Source organism: Hyla sarda, chromosome 12 (genome assembly GCF_029499605.1).
Source record: "Hyla sarda isolate aHylSar1 chromosome 12, aHylSar1.hap1, whole genome shotgun sequence".
Taxonomy (NCBI): Eukaryota; Metazoa; Chordata; class Amphibia; order Anura; family Hylidae; genus Hyla; species Hyla sarda.
Genome location: NC_079200.1, coordinates 4708532 through 4732677, shown reverse-complemented (window position 1 = coordinate 4732677; position 24146 = coordinate 4708532). Strand labels below are relative to the sequence as shown.

Sequence of the window (24146 nt, the reverse complement as noted above, 5' to 3'; positions counted from 1 at the left end):
GGGATCCCCAGCAGCGGGACCGCGGCGATCTGACATTTTATCCCCTATCCATTGGATAGGGGATAAGATGTCTAGGGGGGGAATACCCCTTTAAGGACCAAGCCCATTTTCACCTTAAGGACCAGGCCAATTTTATTTTTTGCATTTTCGTTTTTTCCTCCTTGCCTTATAAAATCCATAACTCCTTTATATTTCCATCTACAGACCCATATAAGGGCTTGTTTTTTGTGTGACCAATTGTACTTTGTAATGAAACCTCTCATTTTACCACACTTTACGGTAAAAATGACGTGTTATTTATTCTGTGGGTCAATACAATTAAAATGGTACCCATGCCTAGATACTTTTATATTTTTGTACCACTTAAAAAAAATCTAAAACTTTTTGTACAAAATCAGTAATCTAAAATCGCCCTATTTTGACCACCTATAACTTTTTAATTTTTCCGTATATAGGGTGGTATGAGGGCTCATTTTTTGCGCCATCATCTGTACTTTTTATCGATACCACATTTGCATATATAAAACTTTTAGATCATTTTCTATTCATTTTCTTTTTAATAAAATGTGACAAAAAAAAGCAGCATTATTGGACTTTTTTAATTTTTTACATTTACGCCATTCACCCTACGGGATAATTAACATTATATTTTGATAGTTCGGAAATTTACACACGCGGTAATACTAAATATGTTTATATAAAAAAAATTACGCTTTTTGGGGGTAAAGTGGGAAAAACGGACAATCTTCTTTTTTATTGGGGAGGGGATTTTTCACTTTTTTCACTTTTTTTTTTTTTACATTTTTCAACTTTTATTTTACACTTTTTATGTCCCCATAGGAGACTATCTATAGCAATCCTTTGATTGCTAATACTGTTCAGTGCTATGTATAGGACACAGCACTGATCAATATTATTGGTCATCTTCTGCTCTGGTTTGCTCGATCTCAGACCAGAGCAGAAGACCCTGGGAGATGGCTGAAGCCAGGTGAGGGGACCTCCGACCGCCATGCTGGATGATTGGATCTGTATTGATCCCGGCATCTGAGGACTTAATGGGGGACATCCACGCGATCACGGATGTCGATGTCGGCCATTACCGGCGGGTCCCCGGCTGCTACTAGCAGTCGGAACTTGCAATGGATGACGTAAATGTATGTTCTGGTGCGGGAAGTCCCACCAAACTAGGACGTACTGTTACAGTGTGCGCCCTGGTCCCCGCTCCTGGACCAAAGTGCTCACTGCCCCTGTCCCGGTCCGCAGCGTCCCTGCGCATCCCGGTCAGACACGCTGACCGGGAGTGCAGAGTTATCGCCGACGAGGATGCGGTTAGCGTGGCGGAAGTTTCCCGCTCACGCGCCGCATCCCGACACTGTTCCCTACCTTCTGCGGCTCCACGTCGCTCCTCTGTGTCCCGGCGCGCGCGGCCGCGCTCTCTAGGGCACCATTAATTGGTGCCTGGCCCAAAGTCTCCTATAAATGTTTCCGGCCCCTTCCTGTCCTTGCCGGATCTTTGTGCCTTGTGCCAAGAGAAAGCGTTCCATATTATTAAAGTGTTCCCTGCCTGTTGCCGACCCTTGCCCGTGATCACCGCCTCTGAACCCATGCTGCCTGCCTAGACCTGTTGCTAGTGACTACCGCTTCTGATCCTGTGCCGCCTGCCCTGACCTTTGCTACATCTGACTACGCTCCTGCCTGTTCCTCCTGTACCGTGCCTATCTCAGCAACCAGAGGGGTTGAGTCGCTATCTGGTGGAACGACCTGGGGGCTACCTGTCGCAGCAAGACCATCCCGCTTTGCGGCGGGCTCTGGTGAAGACCAGTAGCTCCTTAGATTCCGTTCCCTGGGTACGGCCCACACCATCACTCCACTGGTTCAGTGGATCCATCTCCAGTGGCCTGTCCGGACCGTTACAGTAAGATCCGGCCATGGATCCCGCTGAGGTATCTCTTCCTAGCCTTTAGATTCCGTTCCCTGGGTACGGCCCACGCCATCGCTCCTCTGGTCCAGTGGATCCACCTCCAGTCGCCTCTCCGGACCGTTACACGTACATTTACATCCGTGGTCGTTAAGGGATTAATGACTGACAACACCTGTTTCTTTGATGACCATTCTGACCATAGGCTACACTTGCACTTTAGCACTAATTGTCGGATGTCACCTGGACTTGCAAGTAAGAAACACTGTGCAGCTTGTGAGACATATTATCCAGATTGCCGGCTGCAGCACAACCATACAGGAAACGGATACAGCAAAGGGAACCTGGGATCGGATTCTATCTTATGCGATTTTTAACTATTATTGTCAGGATCCGGGCTGGTAGCTGGTAGCGGAGGCTGGTGGTGGATCCGCTGTGCCAGAGAGGTGATGACGTGGGCCGTACCAGGGGAACGGAGTCTAAGGAGTTATTGGTTTTCGCCAGAGCCCGCCACAAAGCGGGATGGACTTTCTGCGGCAAGTAACCCCCAGGTCGTTCCACCCAGTAGCGACTCAACCTCTCTGGCTGCTGAGATAAGGCAAGGTACAAGAGGATCAGGCAAGGGCGTAGTCAGATGTAGCAAATGGTCAGGGCTGGCGGCACAGGTTCACAGGCGGAAGTCAGTAGCAACGGGAACGGCAACAGGCAGGGTAACACAGGAACAAGGAATGCTTTCTCTCAGGCACAAAGGCAACAAAGATCCGGCAGGAGGCTGTGGGAGGAGACGGTACTTATAGGCAGTGCACAGGTGAGGCCTAATTAAGTTCAAATAGCACTCCCTCACACAAGGCTTAACCCTTAATAAACCAGTTTGGACCAGGCACCAATCACCTGTGCACTGGTCCTTTAGATCTAAGAGTCCCGGTGCATGCGCGCCCAAGAGATCGGGGTTGCACACGCCGAGAGGCCGAAGTGCAGCCTGGGGACACACGCTGTGAGCGCTCTGATGCCAGCAGGGGGCCCGGAGCGCTCAGCGTAACAATACCCCCCCCCTTTGGTCTCCCCCTCTTTTTGGTACCCAAAAACTTGAGGATGAGGCTGCGGTCTAGGATGTTCTCCTCCGGCTCCCAAGATCTCTCTTCAGGACCGCAGCCCTCCCAGTCGACCAGAAAAAATGTTCTCCCTCTAACCACTTTGGATGCCAAAATCTCCTTGACGGAGAACACATCAGAAGTTCCAGACACAGGAGTGGGAGAAATGTCCTTGGGGGAAAAACGGTTGAAGATTGCTGGTTTCAGAAGGGAGACATGAAAAGAATTAGGTATTCTGAGGGAGGAAGGGAGATGGAGCTGATAGACCACGGGATTAATTTTCTTCTTGATTCTGTAGGGACCCAAGTAACGGGGACCCAATTTGTAACTTGGGACCCTAAATTGGATGTACTTGGAAGACAGCCACACTTTGTCCCCTGGGGCGAAAACTGGAGGAACCCGATGTTTCTTATCGGCCTGTGTCTTCATGCGAGAGATGGCTGCAAGAAGAGATTGGCGTGTCTCGCGCCAGATGGATACCAAATCCCGGACAAGATTATCGACAGCGGGTACTTCCGAGGAGGTGGGCAACGGAAGAGCCGGTAAAGGGTGACGTCCATACACCACGAAAAAAGGAGACTTGTTAGAAGCGGAGGACTCTTTGTGGTTGAAGGAGAATTCAGCCCACGGGAGCAAGTCTACCCAATCATCCTGACGAGAGGAGACAAAGTGCCGGAGATAGTCACCCAAAATTTGATTAATGCGCTCTACTTGACCGTTGAACTGGGGGTGGTAGGAAGAAGAGAAGTCAAATTTTATCTTCAATTGACCACAGAGGGCTCTCCAAAACTTAGACACAAACTGTACCCCTCTGTCGGATACAATGTGTGTGGGCAGACCATGGAGACGAAAAATGTGAGAAAGAAATTGTTTCGCCAGCAATGGCGCAGAAGGAAGAGCAGGCATAGGTACAAAGTGCGCCATCTTGGAAAACCGGTCCACAACCACCCAAATAACTGTTTTGCCATGAGAAGGTGGGAGATCAGTGACAAAGTCCATGGCGATGTGGGACCATGGAGTCTCTGGAACTGGCAGCGGCTGAAGCAGGTTTGCCGGTCTCTGGTGGGGTGTCTTGTCCCCGGCGCACACAGCACAGGCCTGGACAAAATCCTTAACGTCCCTCTCCAAAGATGGCCACCAGTACCTTGTGGAGATCAGTTGTAGTGTTTTCCGAAGACCTGGATGGCCAGCCACCAGTGAAGAATGTCCCCACTTGAGTACCCTAAGACAAAGACGAGGTGGCACGAAGGTCTTGCCCGGAGGAATAAGATGTAAATCTGCAGGAGCAGAAACAATCAATCGCTCGGGAGGAACAATATGCTGAGGTGACACTTCTTCTCTGGTGACATCTGAGGTGCGAGAGAGAGCGTCAGCCCGGATGTTTTTGGCAGCCGGTCTGAAAGGAATAAGAAAATTAAGCCGGGGCAAAAAACAGAGACCAGTGGGCTTGGTGGGGATTAAGTCTTTGAGCTGACTGAAGATAGCACAGATTCTTGTGGTCCGTAAATATGTTCACAGGGTGAACGGATCCCTATAGGAGATGTTTCCATTCTTGATGGCAAGAAGTTCTCTGTCTCCGATTGAGTAGTTTCTCTCAGCAGGGGAGAAGGTTTTGGAGAAAAAGCCACAGGTGACGGATTTCCCCTTTAAGGACTTCTGGGTTAGTACAGCTCCGGCTCCAACAGAGGAGGCATCCACCTCTAAGAAGAAGGGCTTCGAGGAATCCAGTCTGGTGAGGACAGGTGCAGCAGCAAAGGCGGACTTCAGGGTGCGGAAAGCCTCTTCGGCCTGAGGAGTCCATGATTTAGGATTAGCCCCTTTCTTAGTCAGGGCCACGATTGGCGCCACCAGAGTGGAGTAATGTGGAATAAATTGCCGGTAATAATTGGCAAAACCCAGGAACCTCTGTATGGCCCGTAGACCTGTGGGACGAGGCCAATCCAGAACTGCTGAGAGTTTAGAAGGGTCCATCTGTAGGCCTTGTGCGGAGATGATGTAACCAAGAAAAGGCAGGCTAGATCGTTCAAAGAGACAATTCTAAAACTTGGCATAAAGGTGATTTCTTCTCAGACGAGACAGAACCAGCCAAACATGAGTACGGTGTTGCTCAAGGTTTGGAGAATAAATGAGGATATCGTCCAGATACACCACCACACAAGTGTAGAGAAGGTCTCTGAAAATGTCATTTACAAATTCTTGAAAGACGGACGGGGCATTACATAGGCCAAAAGGCATGATTAAATACTCAAAGTGACCATCCCGAGTGTTAAAGGCAGTCTTCCACTCGTCTCCCTCTCGAATTCGGACCAAATTATAGGCACCTCTCAGATCCAGTTTGGTGAAAATCTTGGCACCGCAAAGTCGATCGAAGAGCTCTGAAATGAGTGGAAGGGGATATCGGTTCTTAATGGTGATTTTGTTTAGACCACGATAGTCGATGCAGGGTCGCAGAGAGCCGCCTTTCTTTGTGACAAAGAAGAAACCTGCTTCAGCAGGTGTGGAAGACTTCCTAATGAACCCTCTCTGTAGGTTCTCCTGAATATACTCTGACATGGCTTGAGTCTCAGGTAAATTCTTCCTCGAACTGGAGTGGTGTCAGGCATGAGGTCTATAGGACAATCATAAGGCCTATGCGGGGGGCAAAGTCTCTGCTTGCTTTTTACAGAAGACATCTGCAAAGTCCAAATATGGTTCCGGAAGGCCTGGAGTAGGTGGAGTATAAGATGCATGTTTAGCAGAAACTGGCAGGAGACATTTGCCAAAACAAGATGACCCCCAACTTCGGATCTCCCCGGAGGACCAATCCAGGACAGGACTGTGACGCTGGAGCCAGGGCAGACCTAGCAGAATCTCCGAAGTACAGTGAGGGAGAACAAGAAACTCCAATTTCTCAGAATAATGTACTCCAACAGACATCTGGAGGGGTTCAGTACGGTAGAGAATGGTAGCATCCAGTCTCTCACCATTGACAGTGGTAATGTAGTAGGACTTGACAAGACGGACCACTGGAATATTAAACTTGCTTATAAGTGAGGCGTCAACGAAGTTGCCGGCGGAGCCGGAATCCAGAAAGGCGATAGCAACGAAGGATGTCTTGGCTGGGACACAGATTCGCACAGACACCGTAAGGCGTGGAGAGGTAGCGTTCACAGCTAGCAACGCCTCTCCAGCATTAACTAGGTGCGCTTTTCCCGGACGAGGCGGACGGAGAGGACAGTCTTTTAAGAAATTTTGTGTACTGGCACAGTACAGACACAGATTCTCGTCCCTGTGGCGGTTCCTTTCTTGAGGGGTCAGGCGTGACCGATCCACATGCATGGCTTCCTTGGCAGGAGGCCCAGTAGAGGGTTGCAGTGGACGCAGGAAGACAGGAGCCGAACAAGGATACATTTCCTTTCTCCTGACGTAGTTCCTCTCGTCTCTCGGCGAAGCGCAAATCAATCCTCGTGGCCAAATGGATGAGGTCACCTAGAGAGGACGGCATCTCACATGTGGCTAGAAAATCCTTTATATTGCTTGACAGGCCGTTCATAAAAATAGCACAGAGCACCTCATTATTCCAAGAAAGTTCCAAGGTCAGAGTACGGAAACGTATGGCGTAATTGCCCACAGTCCGGAATTGCCGTAGGAAGGAGTGGACATTGGCAGTGGCAGGTTCGTTGCAGTCCCATAGCGGTGTAGCCCAGGCCAGAGCCTTCCCGGAGAGTAGGCTGACTATGAATGCCACTTTGGCACGTTCTGAGGGGAACAGGTCTGCCATCAACTCGAGATGCAAAAAGCATTTTGTCAGGACCCCATAGCACAGCTTGGAGTCTCCATCATACTTGTCCGGCAAGGACAGGCGGAAACAGGAGCGGGAAGCGACAGTAGGCTGTGGTGATGACTGCTGCTGAGCTGACTGGAGTTGCAGGAGCAGGGCTAGAAGCTGGTGTAGCTGATGTGCTTGCTGGGTGAGCAAGGCTGCAAGATCCCCAGGATCAGGTACCTCAGCAGGATCCATGGCCGGATTTTACTGTCAGGATCCGGGCTGGTAGCTGGTAGCGCCGTACCAGGGGAACGGAGTCTGAGTAACTGGTTTTCACCAGAGCCCGCCGCAAAGCGGGATGGACTTGCTGTGGCAAGTAACCCCCAGGTCGTTCCACCCAGTAGCGACTCAACCTCTCTGGCTGCTGAGATAAGGCAAGGTGCAAGAGGATCAGGCAAAGGCGTAGTCAGATGTAGCAAATGGTCAGGGCTGGCGGCACAGGTTCACAGGCGGAAATCCGTAGCAACGGGAACGGCAACAGGCAGGGTAACACAGGAACAAGGAATGCTTTCTCTCAGGCACAAAGGCAACAAAGATCCGGCAGGAGGCTGTGGGAGGAGACGGTACTTATAGGCAGTGCACAGGTGAGGGCTAATTAAGTTCAAACAGCACTCCCTCACACAAGGCTTAACCCTTAATAAACCAGTTTGGACCAGGCACCAATCACCTGTGCACTGGTCCTTTAGATCTAAGAGTCCCGGTGCATGCGCGCCCAAGAGAGTGGGGATGCACACGCCGAGACGCCGAAGTGCAGCCTGGGGACACACGCTGTGAGCGCTCCGAGGCCAGCAGGGGGTCCGGAGCACTCAGCGTAACAATTATATTACCGATGAGGCGCTATGTGGATCACCTACAAGCACATCAATCTCTCTATTCATTCTACACAGTACAGCAGTGAGGAGAGAGCCAGAGCCATGAGGCATGTCCATACCATAGCACCGCCGGGCAGGCCTGCTGGAAAATTTATCTTTGGGAAATAGCCATCATTACAAGTAATACTACCCTAAAAAGAAATCACCAATATTGAGCTGCAGACTGGAATCCAAACAAGCAATAGTACCCAAAAAGAATGAAACCAGTCACAGTCACAAAGAGTAAATCCAAAAATACACAGAAATCTATTAATAATTTGTATAAAACCACAGACAGAAGATGAGGTGATGATGGTAAGAAACATAACATGGTCACATACGTGTAAGAAATAATAATGGTAATAACACTTGACAGTAGGAAATTGTGCTCAAGGCCCAAAGCGTAACATGCAATAGCTATACAATTAATAATCCTTGCCAAGCGGTTTGAAGTTTGCCATAACCGCACATGAGGGCACACCTATAGAGGGCAAAAATCAAGATAAAATAGGGTGGAAAGCAAGCATAACTATTGACCCAATTAAGTACTGGTCAGAAAATTAAGACCTTAAACAAATAATACCATGTAAATTCAGCATGGAACGATAACAAAGGAAATTCACCTAGCAATCCTTGATTATATGCGTCCGTATTAGATGACCCACACAGCACCCTGAGAAACAATACCCTGATAGAGACCAGGTCATAACTTAAACCTAGCTAGGGTACGAACATAATAGATGAAACTGTTGGTTGGTGAAATCCGTGCTGCTGAACGACCTGTCTAATACCTTACTAGACTGGATAATACATACAGAAAGTAATAATCGCAACAATAAAGGTTAAGGGGCAAAAGCATCAAAACATAGTAGTATGAAATTGACATCTGAATTTAAGCACAGACAGGATTTCCGAAAACTCAATACTTGTTCCAAGCTACTGAGTGCAATTAGCAGTAGTAGTGGCCAGTGAGCCTAAGGCCGTGATGTGACCAATAACATATGAAAGATATGAAATGTAAATGTGACAGGCAACAAACAATATAAACACGTAAGCCTGAAGAAATAACACACAACATACAATGTAACCTGCAACATTACAGGTCACCTAATATGCAGATATTATGGTCATACAACATGAGCCTAAACGTGAACATCAACTAAGTAGTAATGGCAAACAATGATTGTTACAAAAGTCACACGCAACAGAAGTTAACTTCAGTGCCTTGTAACGCTAGCGGTTGGCATTCACCGACGTGTACCTCAATCCACCATCTTCCGGGGACGTGTAGAACACACAACTCCGCTTTCTCGCTGCAGACTGAGAACTGTGACTTCTGCACCTGCTCGTGTTTCATTCTATATATACTCCAATACCTGAACACCTACAGCTCTGCTATATCTTGCTGTTCCAGTTTCCCAGACCAGGTGCTCACCAGTGCCATTTGGTGTCAGCCAGCTCCTTCTGCGGAATCTCTACATCCAGAGTTCCTGTTCTACTGAAGCCAGCTGTCACAAACCAAGGCCGCTTCCACCATCAGGATTTGGCTAAAAAGAACTCGGTAAGTGACAAAGAGGGTTCACACTCCGTGGAGCGTTATATGACGGCCTGGAAGATGACAAAATCTCGCATACCCACAGTACAACTATCGAACCTGAAAGTGCACTTACCCTGCCAGAAGTAGTGAGAGGCCTGAATGTTTAAGAATCTACTAATAGTTAAGAACCTTCTAATAATATCGTGACAGACTGTATGTGTAACAAACCTAAATGTAGAATAACAGTAAGTATTATCACTACCCAACGTGAGTGACCCAAATATAGAAAACATCATGGCCAAGTGTAACCCCTAAAGCATGACAACCTAATTAATGAAAAGTTGACAGCCAGGATATGATGACTTACCTGTGAATGTGACCAGCCTAAGCCTGTGGGACAAACAGTGCACACATCATGCTTACCTACCAACCTTTCAAACCTAAACAAGACTAACCTGAGAACATAAGAGCATGTCAGTAATACTATTGAGCTACAATGTATCGTGAAACTGACCAGATGGTGACAACATGTGGCATAGATGTATCTAGAAATGCTGTATTAGAAACATAACAAGTCTCATAATGCACATAGTAACATATCGCAATTTACCACTACCTTAAGAATGTGACTGTGTATGTGAACCGTAATATTATTGCTCTGGAAAACGTGTAAAAAAGGTGAACAGTACATCCCCCCTGAAACATGATAGGTCATGAGGGGTATGCCACTGCATGTGTGTGACATGAGATTCATTGCTTTGAAGACGTATTAGCAACAATAGGTGATAAGTGCATCCCACCTGAAATGTGACAGGTCATGAGGGGTATGCCTACATGTGTGTGACATGTGAATTTGAGAGCACCGTGCTAGGAACATATTAGTGAAAACATATCAATGTTTGCCTGGAACGAGTGTCGAGTTGAAAATCTGTATATTTATTTTTTTAATGACTATGCCAATTCTATGAACGTGTGAAAGCGTGTGAAAACGTGTCAGTAACAATATAATGCAAGTAACTTCCACCTAAAGACGTGTCAGGTGATGATGGGCAAGTCACTTATTATACTACAACTGTGTAAGCGATATTGCTCTGAAGGCGTGTCAGCAACAAAATTATGCAAGCTGAGGAAGGCTCCCATGCCGAAAGGCATCCTTGTACAACACTATGGCATAATACATCTTCACTGTGCCTTACTGGTGAGTGCTGGCTGATATTTACTCTTGACTTGACGTGAGCTGTTTATGTTTTCAGCACAGAAAGTATTCTATTTATACAGCCTAAGAGTATAACAAAGTACTGCAACGAATTGCTAACATGAATTGCAACAATTTCCATTAGGTACCTGCCTTATAAGTACTTATTTTATATGTTGTATAGAAGAGAGTCCACGTCCGCTCACCCAGACTCAAATGCCTCACGGATATGAGAAAACAAAAGAGCGGAGGTCTAGCTCGTGCATAAGAACTTTTAGGGTCAGCCATATTTTATTGCATATTTTGCTACCCATTGACTCCAATGAGTAGAAAGATAGGCAGTAGCAAATACACACAAAATAGGGTAGGGGCACACTGAACTTTTATAACCCCCGGGTGTTTGACAGATGTTTGTTACAATTGGCTGTGAAAATGAAAAATCTAATTTTTTATTTTCATGGTTCACTGTCAAACAATTGGAGGATGTAAATGTTTACTGTATCCCTGAATTTTGAATTTTCAAAAGTGATACATGGAGAAAAAGCCCCCAAAATTAATTACCCAATTTCTTCTGAGTATAAAAATACCCATAAGTGGACATAAGGTGCTATGAGGGCGCAAGTGGGGATTTACACTGCAATGGCTGAGGTTCTGACATAAAAACTAGCAATTGGCAAGTGACCTCAATTTTGAAACTACACCCCTCAAGGAATGTTACAAAAGGGTGCATTTAGCATTTAGATCCCACATGTGTCTGTACCCAGTATGATGAACCCAGAGCATTGCCAAAAGTAAAACATGTGCCCACCCCAAGCACTTTGCTTTGCTTCACCATTCTGGGAACACCCAACAATGTGACCCTAAATTGTTGCCTAAAAATACGACAAGGCTCATAAAAGAGAACTCTGTTCGCATTTGTTTGTTACAGAGTAGCTGGCAGTTACATACGTTCAGAGGAACATAAAAAAAGAAACACCCACATGTGACCCCATTATAGAAAGTACATCCCCTGAAGAATGTGTGTACGGGTAAAGTGGACATTTTGTTTCATACATTTAATCTCCAGGAATGGATGTAATGCAGTCTGTGAAAAATGAGAATTGCAATTTTCCCACCAATATAATGTGTACCCAGTATGTTGTACCGAGAGCATCTCAACATAAAATATGTGCCCCCCCCCCCCCCCACACACACACACACACACAAATAATGCTCTGCTTCAACATCCAAATTTTTTTTATGTAAGGCCCAAAATTGTTGCCTGGAAATGTGACCGAACTCAGGGGGTAGAGAACACTATGTCCCTCCTTATCCCTCTCTTGCGACACACACTCTGCGTGGGGGACCTCGCCTGGAAAGTGTTAGCTTAGGACAATCCTGGGACTTCCAGTTCCAGAGATACTTGGGCCCACTTCTTCAGGGCTTTGAGGAGTACCTTCTGAAACTGGAGGAATGTCCCTGAGTTGCCTGCGCTCTGGTATACTACAAAAGCGTTGTTCATTGCAATCTGGACCAAGTACATTGCAACAACAGTCGTTGTGGTACCTCACACAGGCACAGGGGTGCTGCTGTTACCATGAATTGTGGTCAGCATAAGGACCTCCCTCTTGTCCTTATATCTGCTCTGACCCCTAGGGATTGGGATTGTGATGGGATATGCAGAGAGGCCTCATTGATTTTTTCGCTAGGTGCCATAAGTAGCAGTGGCTCTGGTGGAAAGGGACTTGAAAAGGGAAAAGCTTTCAACATATAGGTGATAACCCTGATCCAGCAGTGAGTACATCAGGTCCCACACAATTTCCCTGCTAAATTCCATGATGAGGGAGCATTCTGGGGATTCAATGCGGGCGTCCTCCCTTCATAATCTCTAAACCTGTAAGTGCACCCGTAGGTACTCTCAGAGTTTTTATCTGGATTCCTGGATAGCCAACAAACCCAGGAACAAAGGGCTCATAGTCCTAAACTCTCTCTGCTTAACATGAAGGGCTGGCAATCTAAATCAAGGATGTTTTTTTCTCAGAAAACGTACTCTCAGCCTAAATTGACACCATCCATGAGATCAGCCACAGTGCTTAAAACAGTACGCATGGAATGACTGGTTCTGCCAGAAACCGTAGGGTTAATGCTTTCTAGCCCTGTTGTTATTTTGTTGCTGGGGCTACATCCCTGTGCTCCTTGGTGTGATATAGCTTGCTGAGCCAATTAGAATCCTCCTGCTAGCTGCACAGGGATGTATAAGGAAGTCTTTCTCAGTTATGCCTTGCCTGTGAAAGTTCTTGTGACTTCTAACTAGCTGCCTCTGTACTTATATTGTCTTATCTGGTTCTGCGATTTCTTGGCTTGGCTTTTGACTACCCTTTGGCTCTCTGTTATTGTACTCCATTCCCTCCTGGCTTTGACTCAGCTCGTTGACTTCGTATTTAGTGTGTGTTTAGGTTTATTTCTGTTATTTTTGTGTGCCTCCAGTTGTTCCCGACCTTTGTCAGTTTTGTAGTTTATTTTCTTTGACAAGTGACTGTCCATCACTTATTTAGGAAGTGACCGACACTGTGGTTGTGGACCCACTTCCTAGGGTGGGTACGCAAGTAGGCAGGGACAGAGGGAGTGGGCAAGTTCAGAGCTGCACTCTATCCCTGCCCAACGTGACAATGCAACTTCCTTTGGGCGGGTGAAAGAGAGATAATGCAGAAATAAGAAATGTAGAGGGAGGGGAAGGTCACATGGTGGAAACAGATCTACAAGCCCAACTCCTGAAGAAAGGGCTATTATTCATCTCCACAGTGGACTAAACATCTAGTTGAACTTTTACATTAAAATGAGCAATCAGGCAGCGAAGGTACTTTTTACAGACCTTAAAGGGGTCCTCCGCCCCTAGACATCTTATCCCCTATCCATGAAGGAAGGCTCAGGTGCAGGGGCTCGGCATCTCAGAAGTTGACCTTCTCTGTGCTGCACTGACAAGTGACATCCTCCCACTCTGCGGCATGTGTGCTGGTAACCGCTGCTGCTCACCTTTAATCAGTGAGCTCCGCAGACAGACGTACAAAAACAGGAGACTGCTTTTTAAACATTGGTCTTCTGCTTCTGTGCTGATCATGCTGTTTGAGAATCTATAAGTCCCCAAATCCAGAGTCATGTTATTTTACTCAATTAGGATAATAGGGACTTTAGATAAAGCCGCTCAACAAGTCCAAACGGTGGTGTCCCAACATTGGGACAACCTCAGGATTGATCAAGATCTTTGTGATATCATAGGGTCATTCCCCCAAATTACATACAAACGGGGGTGTAGTCTGGGAGATCTTTAAGTTCAGAGTCATCTCCCCCCCCCTCCCCAATGACCCACCTGCTTGGACTTGGTGAAGCAATATGGTGCCCATTAAGGGATGTTATAAATATGGGCACTAAGTCCAATGTTTTACCTGGTTCGGACACATCAATACCCAATATACACTTTGTTAATTGAGCAGTTATTTATGTAGCTGCTGGTCCCTGCCCCCTCTATTATGTTGGTAAAATTATCAGAGAACTGAAAATAAGAATTTTAGAACGTATTGGGGATATTAGAAATACTAGGGACACCCCCGTTGCAACTCATCTCAACCGACAACATGGAGGTGATCTGTCCTGTATTAGATTTGCAGGTATAGACAAGCTTTTGCCGTCTCATTGAGGCAGTAATCTAGATCAACTTTTAAAATAGGAGGTTCCTACTTGTAGTGCTTTTGTTTAGCATATACCTACCTAGAAACCATATTATTTACCCTAATTCAATTGCCATATTCATTATTAAAATAGAATTTAATATTAGAACTGACACTGAACAGTTCCATTTCTTTTTCAGGATAGGATACTGACCAGGATCTCTGACTGTCTTCATTCGTTGGCCCTGATCTAGGCTTATAGTAGATATGGCATTGCACAATTTCTTCTTACCGGAATGTTTGCTTGTGAAAACCACTGTATTCTTACCTTATCATTGTGGTCATATTTAATTATAGCTGCTACTATTGCGGTCATGTAATTATCAGTGTATAAAACAATACAACTTGTGTAGGCAGAAGTTCTGCTGATTGGTGTGGGCACATGATTTTGGGTCTCATTGGTGACCACATCTGTATTTTCATAGTATTCTGATCTAGAATTGTGGGTGACACACCTTTTCATTTGGAGTATTGAGTGACTAATAAAAGTTGTAAAAATGTTTTCCCTTGGGAACTTTTTAGTTGTGTCCTTTGTGTTTTATCTTAGTTTGCTGGGAGACACTGGCACCTAGCGTGGTCTGATGTGGGACCCTTATATTAACCACGTACTGCGATATATTGCTGGTAAAACAACAGCAAGCTACCTCTATAGCATAAGCTCGATGGGGGACATGTATCAAAGATTTTACCCCTGTTTTGTGTGTATTTTTTTTTTGCGCAAAATTTTGCGCAAGACCTTTTTTTGGCGCATTTTTTTGCGCACGTTTTGGTAGAGCATATCCTCCAGATGTGGCTGAATCAGGTTACCTTGGAGTGACATCTATAGTACACATGGATTTATTACCTGCGTTCTTTTCCTTTGCACCAAAAATTTTGACGTAAGTGCGTCTTTTTCCCCATAAATATAAGCCAACTTTAACTGCACGTAGCAATCCTTTCTATTTGTGAAGGAAAGTTCTACTAAGGAATCACCAGAATGTTATAACTTTCCTATCTCAATTCCTCCTTTGGTTTGCTTTATATTGCTTTTTACTCCTTGGTTATTCCAAAGCACTTTTAAAATAATTTGCATATAGAATATTTGTTTACAGTTCAGTTATTCATTAGATCTCTTGTATATTGTTATTTTATGATCCAACTATTTAATACATTTACATAGGAAAAGTTTGATAGCTTACTTATCATTGAACAAGCTCCGTCACATTAAAATAGCTTTGTAATCCACTTAACACTGTAGATCATTCTCCTTTTATTTTTAAAATTTACTGCTTTCCGTTATACTTTTCCCCAGCGCCCGGTAAGATGGTGGCTATCACTGATAACCAGCCATCTTACCATGTGACCACGGGGGGTTTCATCCCCCCCCCCCCCCCCCCCAGCGATCGCTGCTATCAGCTAGTCAAATCTGACTAGCTTATAGCAGCATTTCGCTATGAGAATACTTAGCAGCGCGGTGTGTGAGTCCAGATCACGGGGATCGGGGACCGCTCTGCTAAGTTTCCTTTACCCGTCCCCCAGCGTCACTTACCCGGCCACGCGGTGTCCTGAGCAGTCCCGGTGCGAACGGCGTCCTCCAGGCGGTCCCGGGGGTGGTGCGTCCCCGCGGTGAGTTTGCAGCACCAGGGCAGCATCTTCATTGGCAGCAGTGAGATCGCCGTAAAGCGATCTCACTGCTGCCTCTGGGAGTTTCAAAACTGCAACTCCCAGCATGCCCAGACAGCCTTTGCAACATCTGGAGGGCCACAGTTTGGAGACCACTGTATAACGGTCTCCAATCTGTGCTCTTCCAGATATTCCAAAATTACAAATCTCAGCATGCCCACTCTGTCGAGGCATGCTGGGAGTTGTAGTTCTGTAACATCTGGAAGACCACAGATTGGAGACCATTATACAGTGGTCTACAAACTGGGGACCTCCAGCTGTTGCAAAACTACAACTCCCAGCATGCCCAGACTGCCCAAGCATGCTGGGAGTTGTAGTTCGTCAACATCTGACCCTACAGATATTGCCGAAATACAACTTCCAGCATGTCTGGCCATGCTGGGAATCATAGTTTTGCAACAGCTGGAGGGACACTAGTTGGGAAACATTGTTCGTTTCCTAACTCTTTTTCCCAACCCGTGTGCCTCCAGCTGTGCCTCCAAACTATAACGCCCAGCATGCAATGACAGACCATGCATGCTGGGAATTGAAGTTGTGCAACAGCTGGAGGCACACTGGTTTGGAAACACTAAGTTAAGTAAAAAAACTTTCAAGTGTTTTGCAACCAGTGTGCCTTCAGCTGTTGCATAACTACAACCCTCAGCATGCACGGACTGCCAAAGGGCATGCTGGGAGTTGTAGCAGTATGCCTCCAGCTGTTGCATAACTACAAGTTCCAGCATGTCCTTCTGCTATCACTGCATGCTGAGATTTGAAGTTTTTGCAACAGCTGAAGGCACACTGGTTGCGAAACAGTGAGTCTGTTTCCGTGTTTCGCAACCAGTGTGCCTCCAGCTGTTGCAAAACTGCAACTCCCAGCATGCACGGACAGCCAAAGGGCATGCTCGGAGTTGTAGTTTTGCAACAGCTGGATGTTTCCCCCCCCCCCCCCTCCCCCCAATGTGAATGGACAAGGTACACTCACATGGGCGGAGGTTTACAGGGAGTGCTGCAAGATTGAGATGCAGCAAACTCGCTGTCAACCCCCGCCGGTGTGACTGTACCCTAAAAACACTACACTACACTACACTTAAATAAAATAAGTAAAAAACACTACATATTCACATACCGCTACACAGCCCCCTCCCCTCCCCAATAAATATGAACAACGTCTGGTATGGCACTGTTTCCAAAATGGAGCCTCCAGCTGTTGCAAAACAACAACTCCCAGTATTGCCGGACAGCCATTGACTGCCCAGGCATGTTGGGAGTTTTGCAACAGCTGGAGGCACCCTATTTGGGAAACACTGGCATAGAATACCCCTATGTCCACCCCTATGCAAAACCCTAATTTAGGCCTCAAATGCGCATGACGCTCTCACTTTGGAGCCCTGTCGTATTTCAAGGCAACACATTTTAGGGTCACATATTTGGTATCACCGTACTTGGGAGAAATTGCCTTACAGATTTTGGGAGACTTTTTCTCCTTTTACCCATTATGAAAAGGAACAGTTGGAGTCTACACCAGCATGTTAGTGTATAAAAATAAAATGATTTACACTGACATGCAGGTGTTGCCGCATACTTTACATTTTCACAAGAGGTAAATGGGAAAAAAGATCCCCATTTTTTGGAACACAATTTAGCCAGAGTACGGAGATACCACATATGTGGGCGCAAAGTGCTCTGCGGGCGCACAACAAGGCCCAGAAGGTAGAGTGCACCATGTACATTTGAGGTGATATGCACAGGGGTGTCACAGATGTTAAATGAAGAATAAGGACATTGGTATAATTGATGTGTTATTATTGGGTGCAAAAAGTGGTATTATTGTGAGATTAAAACTCCACATAATGAAGAAAAAAAATTCTAAAACTAATAACGAGGACACAATTACTGTTTAGGTGCAGAAACGCTGCAGACAAAGCTCCTACTAAATAGAGCTGCGGTGTAAATTTATGCTCTGAGGAGAATTCTAAATTTAAACGCAATTCAAGAAAGTAGCTGCACAAGAATGATAAATTTAACGCAGCTGCGCCATATTTAGACAACAGGCAGAGGGGTAAAAAACTTCTATTATACACTGGAAATGATACATGTCCCCAAATGTCTTGTTTGTTTTCTTATTTTTATTTTGTTGCTTTGTTTCCCAACAAGTGTTCCCAACGGCTGTTGTAAAACTACAACTCCCAGCATGCTCAGACAGCTTTTGGATCTCCAGGCTAGCAATCCATGAATCCACTGTAAAAGTCCATCAAGTTCAACCAATAATCATCCATACTATTGTTGAATTTGGTATCATTACCGTTACTTTGCACATTATTGTGCAGAAAAAATATTACATATTTGGTATCATTATAAGCATAGCGACTATCTCGCTAATTGGAGTAACGGCACATATAGCACTTATAGTGTGTGTGTTGATTTAAAAAAACTAAAAATAAATAAATTACTTGCTAATGAAAGGTGGTAAACCCTCTAATAATTAAAAGGGTATTCCGGGGGGAAAACTTTGTTTATATATCAACTGGCACCAGAAAGTTAAACAGATTTGTAAATTACTTCTATTTAAAAATCTTAATCCTTCTAATAATTATCAGCTGCTGAAGTTGAGTTATTCTTTTCTGTCTGGCAACTGTGTTCTCTGCTGACATCTCTGCTTGTCTTGGGAACTTCACAGAGTAGAAGAGGTTTGCTATGGGGATTTGCTTCTACTCTGGACAGTTCCCGAGGCAGGTGTCATCAGAGAGCACTTAGATAGAAAAGAACAACTCAACTTCAGCAGCTCATAAGTACTGAAATGATTAATATTTTTTATAGAATTAATTTACAGATCTGTATAGAGTTGTGTAGCTCACTTAGTAGTAGATTGTACCTGAGGTTAAAGGTGTTGCCTTTACCCAAGAAGGCCTATAATTAAAATATATGGAGATATATAAACGTAATTTATATGAAACTAGTCCTCAAGGTACAATTTGAAAGTAAGAAGGATAGGTAAAAATTAAGTAAAGTAAGATAAGTAAAATAAGAGTTGGTCCAGTAAAAGTTAATATAATGTATTTATTAAATACAATTGATTAAAATATATAATATAGGGCCCTGCTGAGGTTTAATAGCTTGTCCTATATTATATATTTTAATCAATTGTTGTATTTAATAAATACATTATATTAACTTTTTCTGGACCAACTCTTATTTTACTTATTTTATTTTACTTATCTTATTTTACTTAATTTTTACCTATCCTTCTTACTTTCAAATTGTACCTTGAGGACTGGTTTCATATAAATTACGTTTATATAGCTCCATATATTTTAATTTACAGATCTGTTTACCTTTCTGGAGCCAGTTGATATATAAAAAAAAAAAGTTTTTTTCCTGGATAACCCCTTTAAGTGGTTAAACTACAATGAAAAACGTGACAAAAATTGAACATAGCAAAGGACAGCAACACATTTGGGAAAATGATTATTGTCTAGACATACCTTTGTTGGTGTAGATGAGGCTGCCATTTCTATGCAGCAAAGTAATTCCAAGGTTAATGCTACAAAAACAAGAAAAAAAAAATGTCATTATGGACAAGACTGAACGAACTCTTGACATAAGTCGTCCATTGTTCCCTTGATAAGAGTTGTCCTGATACTCACCAGTGTATACAAGATACTGGACCTAGGAACAGTTTGTGGCAATGGAATAAGATCTCCGAGTGTTTCTTATTCAGAAAGATAAATAGATGTGACAAGTATGACATAGAGGCTGACAAGAAATATAACTATTCCACTCCGCCCTTCTCCACCTTTCGTTTTGTGATGCACAGGTTATAATTCTGGATGCTGTTGCCGTTCTACAATCAGGCTTGTTTACTTGCTTCTGGTATCTCCCTGAATAATTATATAAACCCTCCTGAGTTATAGCATCATTTATTGAGAAGACACATTGAAGAACATTACAGGAAGCTTATTGGAAATAATCCAAAGCTTTTAGATAATCCTCTGGACTAAACAAAACCTATAAACTGTAGATTTGTATTGTTGTAACAGTATTGATTTACAGAATATAGATAACATTTTACCTTTAAGAGACAAAACAACCCATAAGTAGCAAAATTAAATTTTGTTTTCAAATTTGCCTCACAAATATTTTTGGCTTTGTTGTAGATTTTGTGGTAGAATGAGTGATGTCATTACAAAGTATAATTGGTTTTGCATTAGAAAGAAGCCTCAAATGTTGGGGACTAGATAGGGGACTATCTACAGCAATCACTTGATTGCTATTACTGTTCAGTGCTATGCATAAGGCAATAATAACAACAGTTTAACCCCACTGGGGTTAACAAGACCTCTATATATAATGTGTCGAAACTAAAACATAACTTTTATTGCTTATTAAATAATATAGTGAATGGTGAGAAACACACTATTTAAAAACACAGCCCCCTTGTGTGTCTCTAAAAGTTCTGAGTTAGAAAAGAACCACTGGAAGCCTCAATATGACATGAGAGCACTCGTAGGTGTTTATATGTACACCGTTAAATACACCATTATATCAGATATTGGAGACATCTGATGTCTTCCATATATAATGTGCTCTCATATGAACTATAGAGGTAGTCCAATGACCTGCTGTGCACCGCAGGTCACAAAACCAGTGTTATATAACCGCTTATTAATGCATTTTATAGAGGACACTTGGGGGTTGCAAATTAAAATATAATACTGTCACCTTGGGGGCAACTGTTCATCTAGGAATGCTCGGACCTGGCACATTCCCTGAGTTTTTCCAACAAGATGGTGACCACCACATTATGGGTGTCAGGTCCGAGCATTCCTAGATGAACAGCTTCCTGGAAAGTGGATTGGTCGTCGTGGGCCAGTTGAATGGCCCCCAAGGTCTCCCGATCTGACCCCCTTAGACTTTTATCTTTGGGGTCATCTGAAGGCAATTGTCTATGCTGTGAAGATACGAGATGTGCAGCACCTGAAACTACGGATACTGGAAGCCTGTGCTAGCATTTCTCCTGCGGTGTATATAGTAGTATATAGTAGTATATACGGATACTGGAAGCCTGTGCTAGCATTTCTCCTGTGGTGTATATAGTAGTATATAGTAGTATATACGGATACTGGAAGCCTGTGCTAGCATTTCTCCTGCGGTGTATATAGTAGTATATAGCAGTGTACACGGATACTGGAAGCCTGTGCTAGCATTTCTCCTGCGGTGTATATAGGTAGTATATAGCAGTTTATATGGATACTGGAAGCCTGTGCTAGCATTTCTCCTGCGGTGTATATAGTAGTATATAGCAGTGTGTACGGATACTGGAAGTCTGTGCTAGCGTTTCTCCTGCGGTGTATATAGTAGTATATAGCAGTGTATACTGGAAGCCTGTGCTAGCATTTCTCCTGCGGTGTATATAGTAGTATATAGCAGTGTATACGGATACTGGAAGCCTGTGCTAGCATTTCTCCTGCGGTGTATATAGTAGTATATAGTAGTGTATACGGATACTGGAGGCCTGTGCTAGCATTTCTCCTGCGGTGTATATAGTAGTATATAGCAGTGTACACGGATACCGGAAGCCTGTGCTAGCATTTCTCCTGCAGTGTATATAGTAGTATATAGCAGTGTATACGGATACCGGAAGCCTGTGCTAGCATTTCTCCTGCGGTGTATATAGTGGTATAAAGCAGTGTATACAGATACTGGAAGCCTGTGCTAGCATTTCTCCTGCGGTGTATATAGTGGTATATAGCAGTGTATACAGATACTGGAAGCCTGTGCTAGCATTTCTCCTGCGGTGTATATAGTAGTATATAGCAGTGTATACGGATACCGGAAGCCTGTGCTAGCATTTCTCCTGCAGTGTATATAGTAGTATATAGCAGTGTATACGGATACCGGAAGCCTGTGCTAGCATTTCTCCTGCGGTGTATATAGTGGTATAAAGCAGTGTATACAGATACTGGAAGCCTGTGCTAGCATTTCTCCTGCGGTGTATATAGTGGTATATAGCAGTTTATACGGATACTGGAAGTCTGTGCTAGCATTTCTCCTGCGGTGTAAATAGTAGTATATAGCAGTGTATACGGATACTGGAAGCCTGTGCTAGCATTTCTCCTGCGGTGTATATAGTGGTATATAGCAGTGTATACAGATACTGGAAGCCTGTGCTAGCATTTCTCCTGCGGTGTATATAGTAGTATATAGCAGTGTATACGGATACCGGAAGCCTGTGCTAGCATTTCTCCTGCAGTGTATATAGTAGTATATAGCAGTGTATACGGATACCGGAAGCCTGTGCTAGCATTTCTCCTGCGGTGTATATAGTGGTATAAAGCAGTGTATACAGATACTGGAAGCCTGTGCTAGCATTTCTCCTGCGGTGTATATAGTGGTATATAGCAGTGTATACAGATACTGGAAGCCTGTGCAAGCATTTCTCCTGCGGTGTATATAGGAGTATATAGCAGTGTATACGGATACTGGAAGCCTGTGCTAGCATTTCTCCTGAAGTGTATATAGTAGTATATAGCAGTGTATACGGATACTGGAAGCCTGTGCTAGCATTTCTCCTGCGGTGTATATAGTGGTATATAGCAGTGTATACAGATACTGGAAGCCTGTGCTAGCATTTCTCCTGCGGTGTATATAGTGGTATATAGCAGTGTATACAGATACTGGAAGCCTGTGCTAGCATTTCTCCTGCGGTGTATATAGTCGTATATAGCAGTGTATACGGATACTGGAAGCCTGTGCTAGCATTTCTCCTGCGGTGTATATAGTAGTATATAGCAGTGTATACTGGAAGCCTGTGCTAGCATTTCTCCTGCGGTGTATATAGCAGTGTATACAGATACTGGAAGCCTGTGCTAGCATTTCTCCTGCGGTGTATATAGTGGTATATAGCAGTGTATACAGATACTGGAAGCCTGTGCTAGCATTTCTCCTGCGGTGTATATAGTGGTATATAGCAGTGTATACAGATACTGGAAGCCTGTGCTAGCATTTCTCCTGCGGTGTATATAGTCGTATATAGCAGTGTATACGGATACTGGAAGCCTGTGCTAGCATTTCTCCTGCGGTGTATATAGTAGTATATAGCAGTGTATACTGGAAGCCTGTGCTAGCATTTCTCCTGCGGTGTATATAGTAGTATATAGCAGTGTATACAGATACTGGAAGCCTGTGCTAGCATTTCTCCTGCGGTGTATATAGTAGTATATAGCAGTGTATACGGATACTGGAAGCCTGTGCTAGCATTTCTCCTGCGGTGTATATAGTAGTATATAGAGAAGAGGGTTGCATTGACAATCCAACACAATGGGCAGCACATTGAACACATTTTATAAGTGGTCAGAAACTTGTAAATAACTCATGAAAGAATAAAGTTACGTTAAAACCAAGCACGTCATTGTTTTTCTTGTGAAATTCCCAATAAGTTCGATGTCACATGACCCTCTCCCTATTGAAAAAACAAAAGTTTGATTCAAAATGGCCGACTTCAAAATGGCCGCCATGGTCACCACCCATCTTGAAAAGTTTCCCCCCTCACATATACTAATGTGCAACAAACAGGAAGTTATCACCAACCATTCCCATTTTATTAAGGTGTATCCATAGAAATGGCCCACCCTGTACTTTAACCCCTTAAGGACCAAGGACGTACCGGTACGTCATTGGTCCTGCTCTTCTGATATAACGCGGGTTTACACAGTAACCCCGCGTCATATCATGGCGGGCCCGGCGTCATAGTGAAGCCGGGACCCGCCTCTAATAGCGCGCAGCGCCGCGCGCTATTAACCCTTTAGCCGCGCGCTCAAAGCTGAGCCGCGCGGCTAAAAGTGAAAGTGAAAGTTCCCGGCTAGCTCAGTCGGGCTGTTCGGGATAGCCGCGGCTAATCGCGGCATCCCGAACAGCTGACAGGACAGCGGGAGGGCCCCTTCCTGCCTCCTCGCTGTCCGATCGCCGAATGACTGCTCAGTGCCTGAGATCCAGGCATGAGCAGTCATGCGGCAGAATCGTTGATCACTGGTTTCTTATGAGAAACCAGTGATCAACATAGAAGATCAGTGTGTGCAGTGTTATAGGTCCCTATGGGATAATAATGATCAGTATAAGAGATCAGTGTGTGCAGTGTTATAGGTCCCTATGGGATAATAATGATCAGTATAAGAGATCAGTGTGTGCAGTGTTATAGCCCCCTATGGGATAATAATGATCAGTATAAGAGATCAGTGTGTGTAGTGTTATAGTCTCCTATGGGATAATAATGATCAGTATAAGAGATCAGTATGTGCAGTGTTATAGTCTCCTATGGGATAATAATGATCAGTATAAGAGATCAGTGTGTGCAGTGTTATAGTCCCTATGGGACCTATAACACTGCAAAAAAAAAGTGAAAAAA

At 44.3% G+C, this 24146-nt stretch overlaps 1 protein-coding gene across 3 annotated transcripts in view; it reads right to left on the bottom strand.

Moving 5' to 3' along the window:
- LOC130297100 (deoxynucleoside triphosphate triphosphohydrolase SAMHD1-like) overlaps positions 1-24146 on the bottom strand; it is a gene marked incomplete at its 3' end in the record, with an annotated part of 143592 nt that overhangs the window by 88599 nt on the left and 30847 nt on the right. For 2 of the 3 annotated variants that reach the window (XM_056549353.1, XM_056549355.1), the window contains 2 exon segments: positions 19228-19297; positions 19392-19623. In XM_056549353.1, the coding sequence (XP_056405328.1) occupies positions 19228-19254 (27 nt within the window). 3 annotated transcript variants of the gene reach the window in all.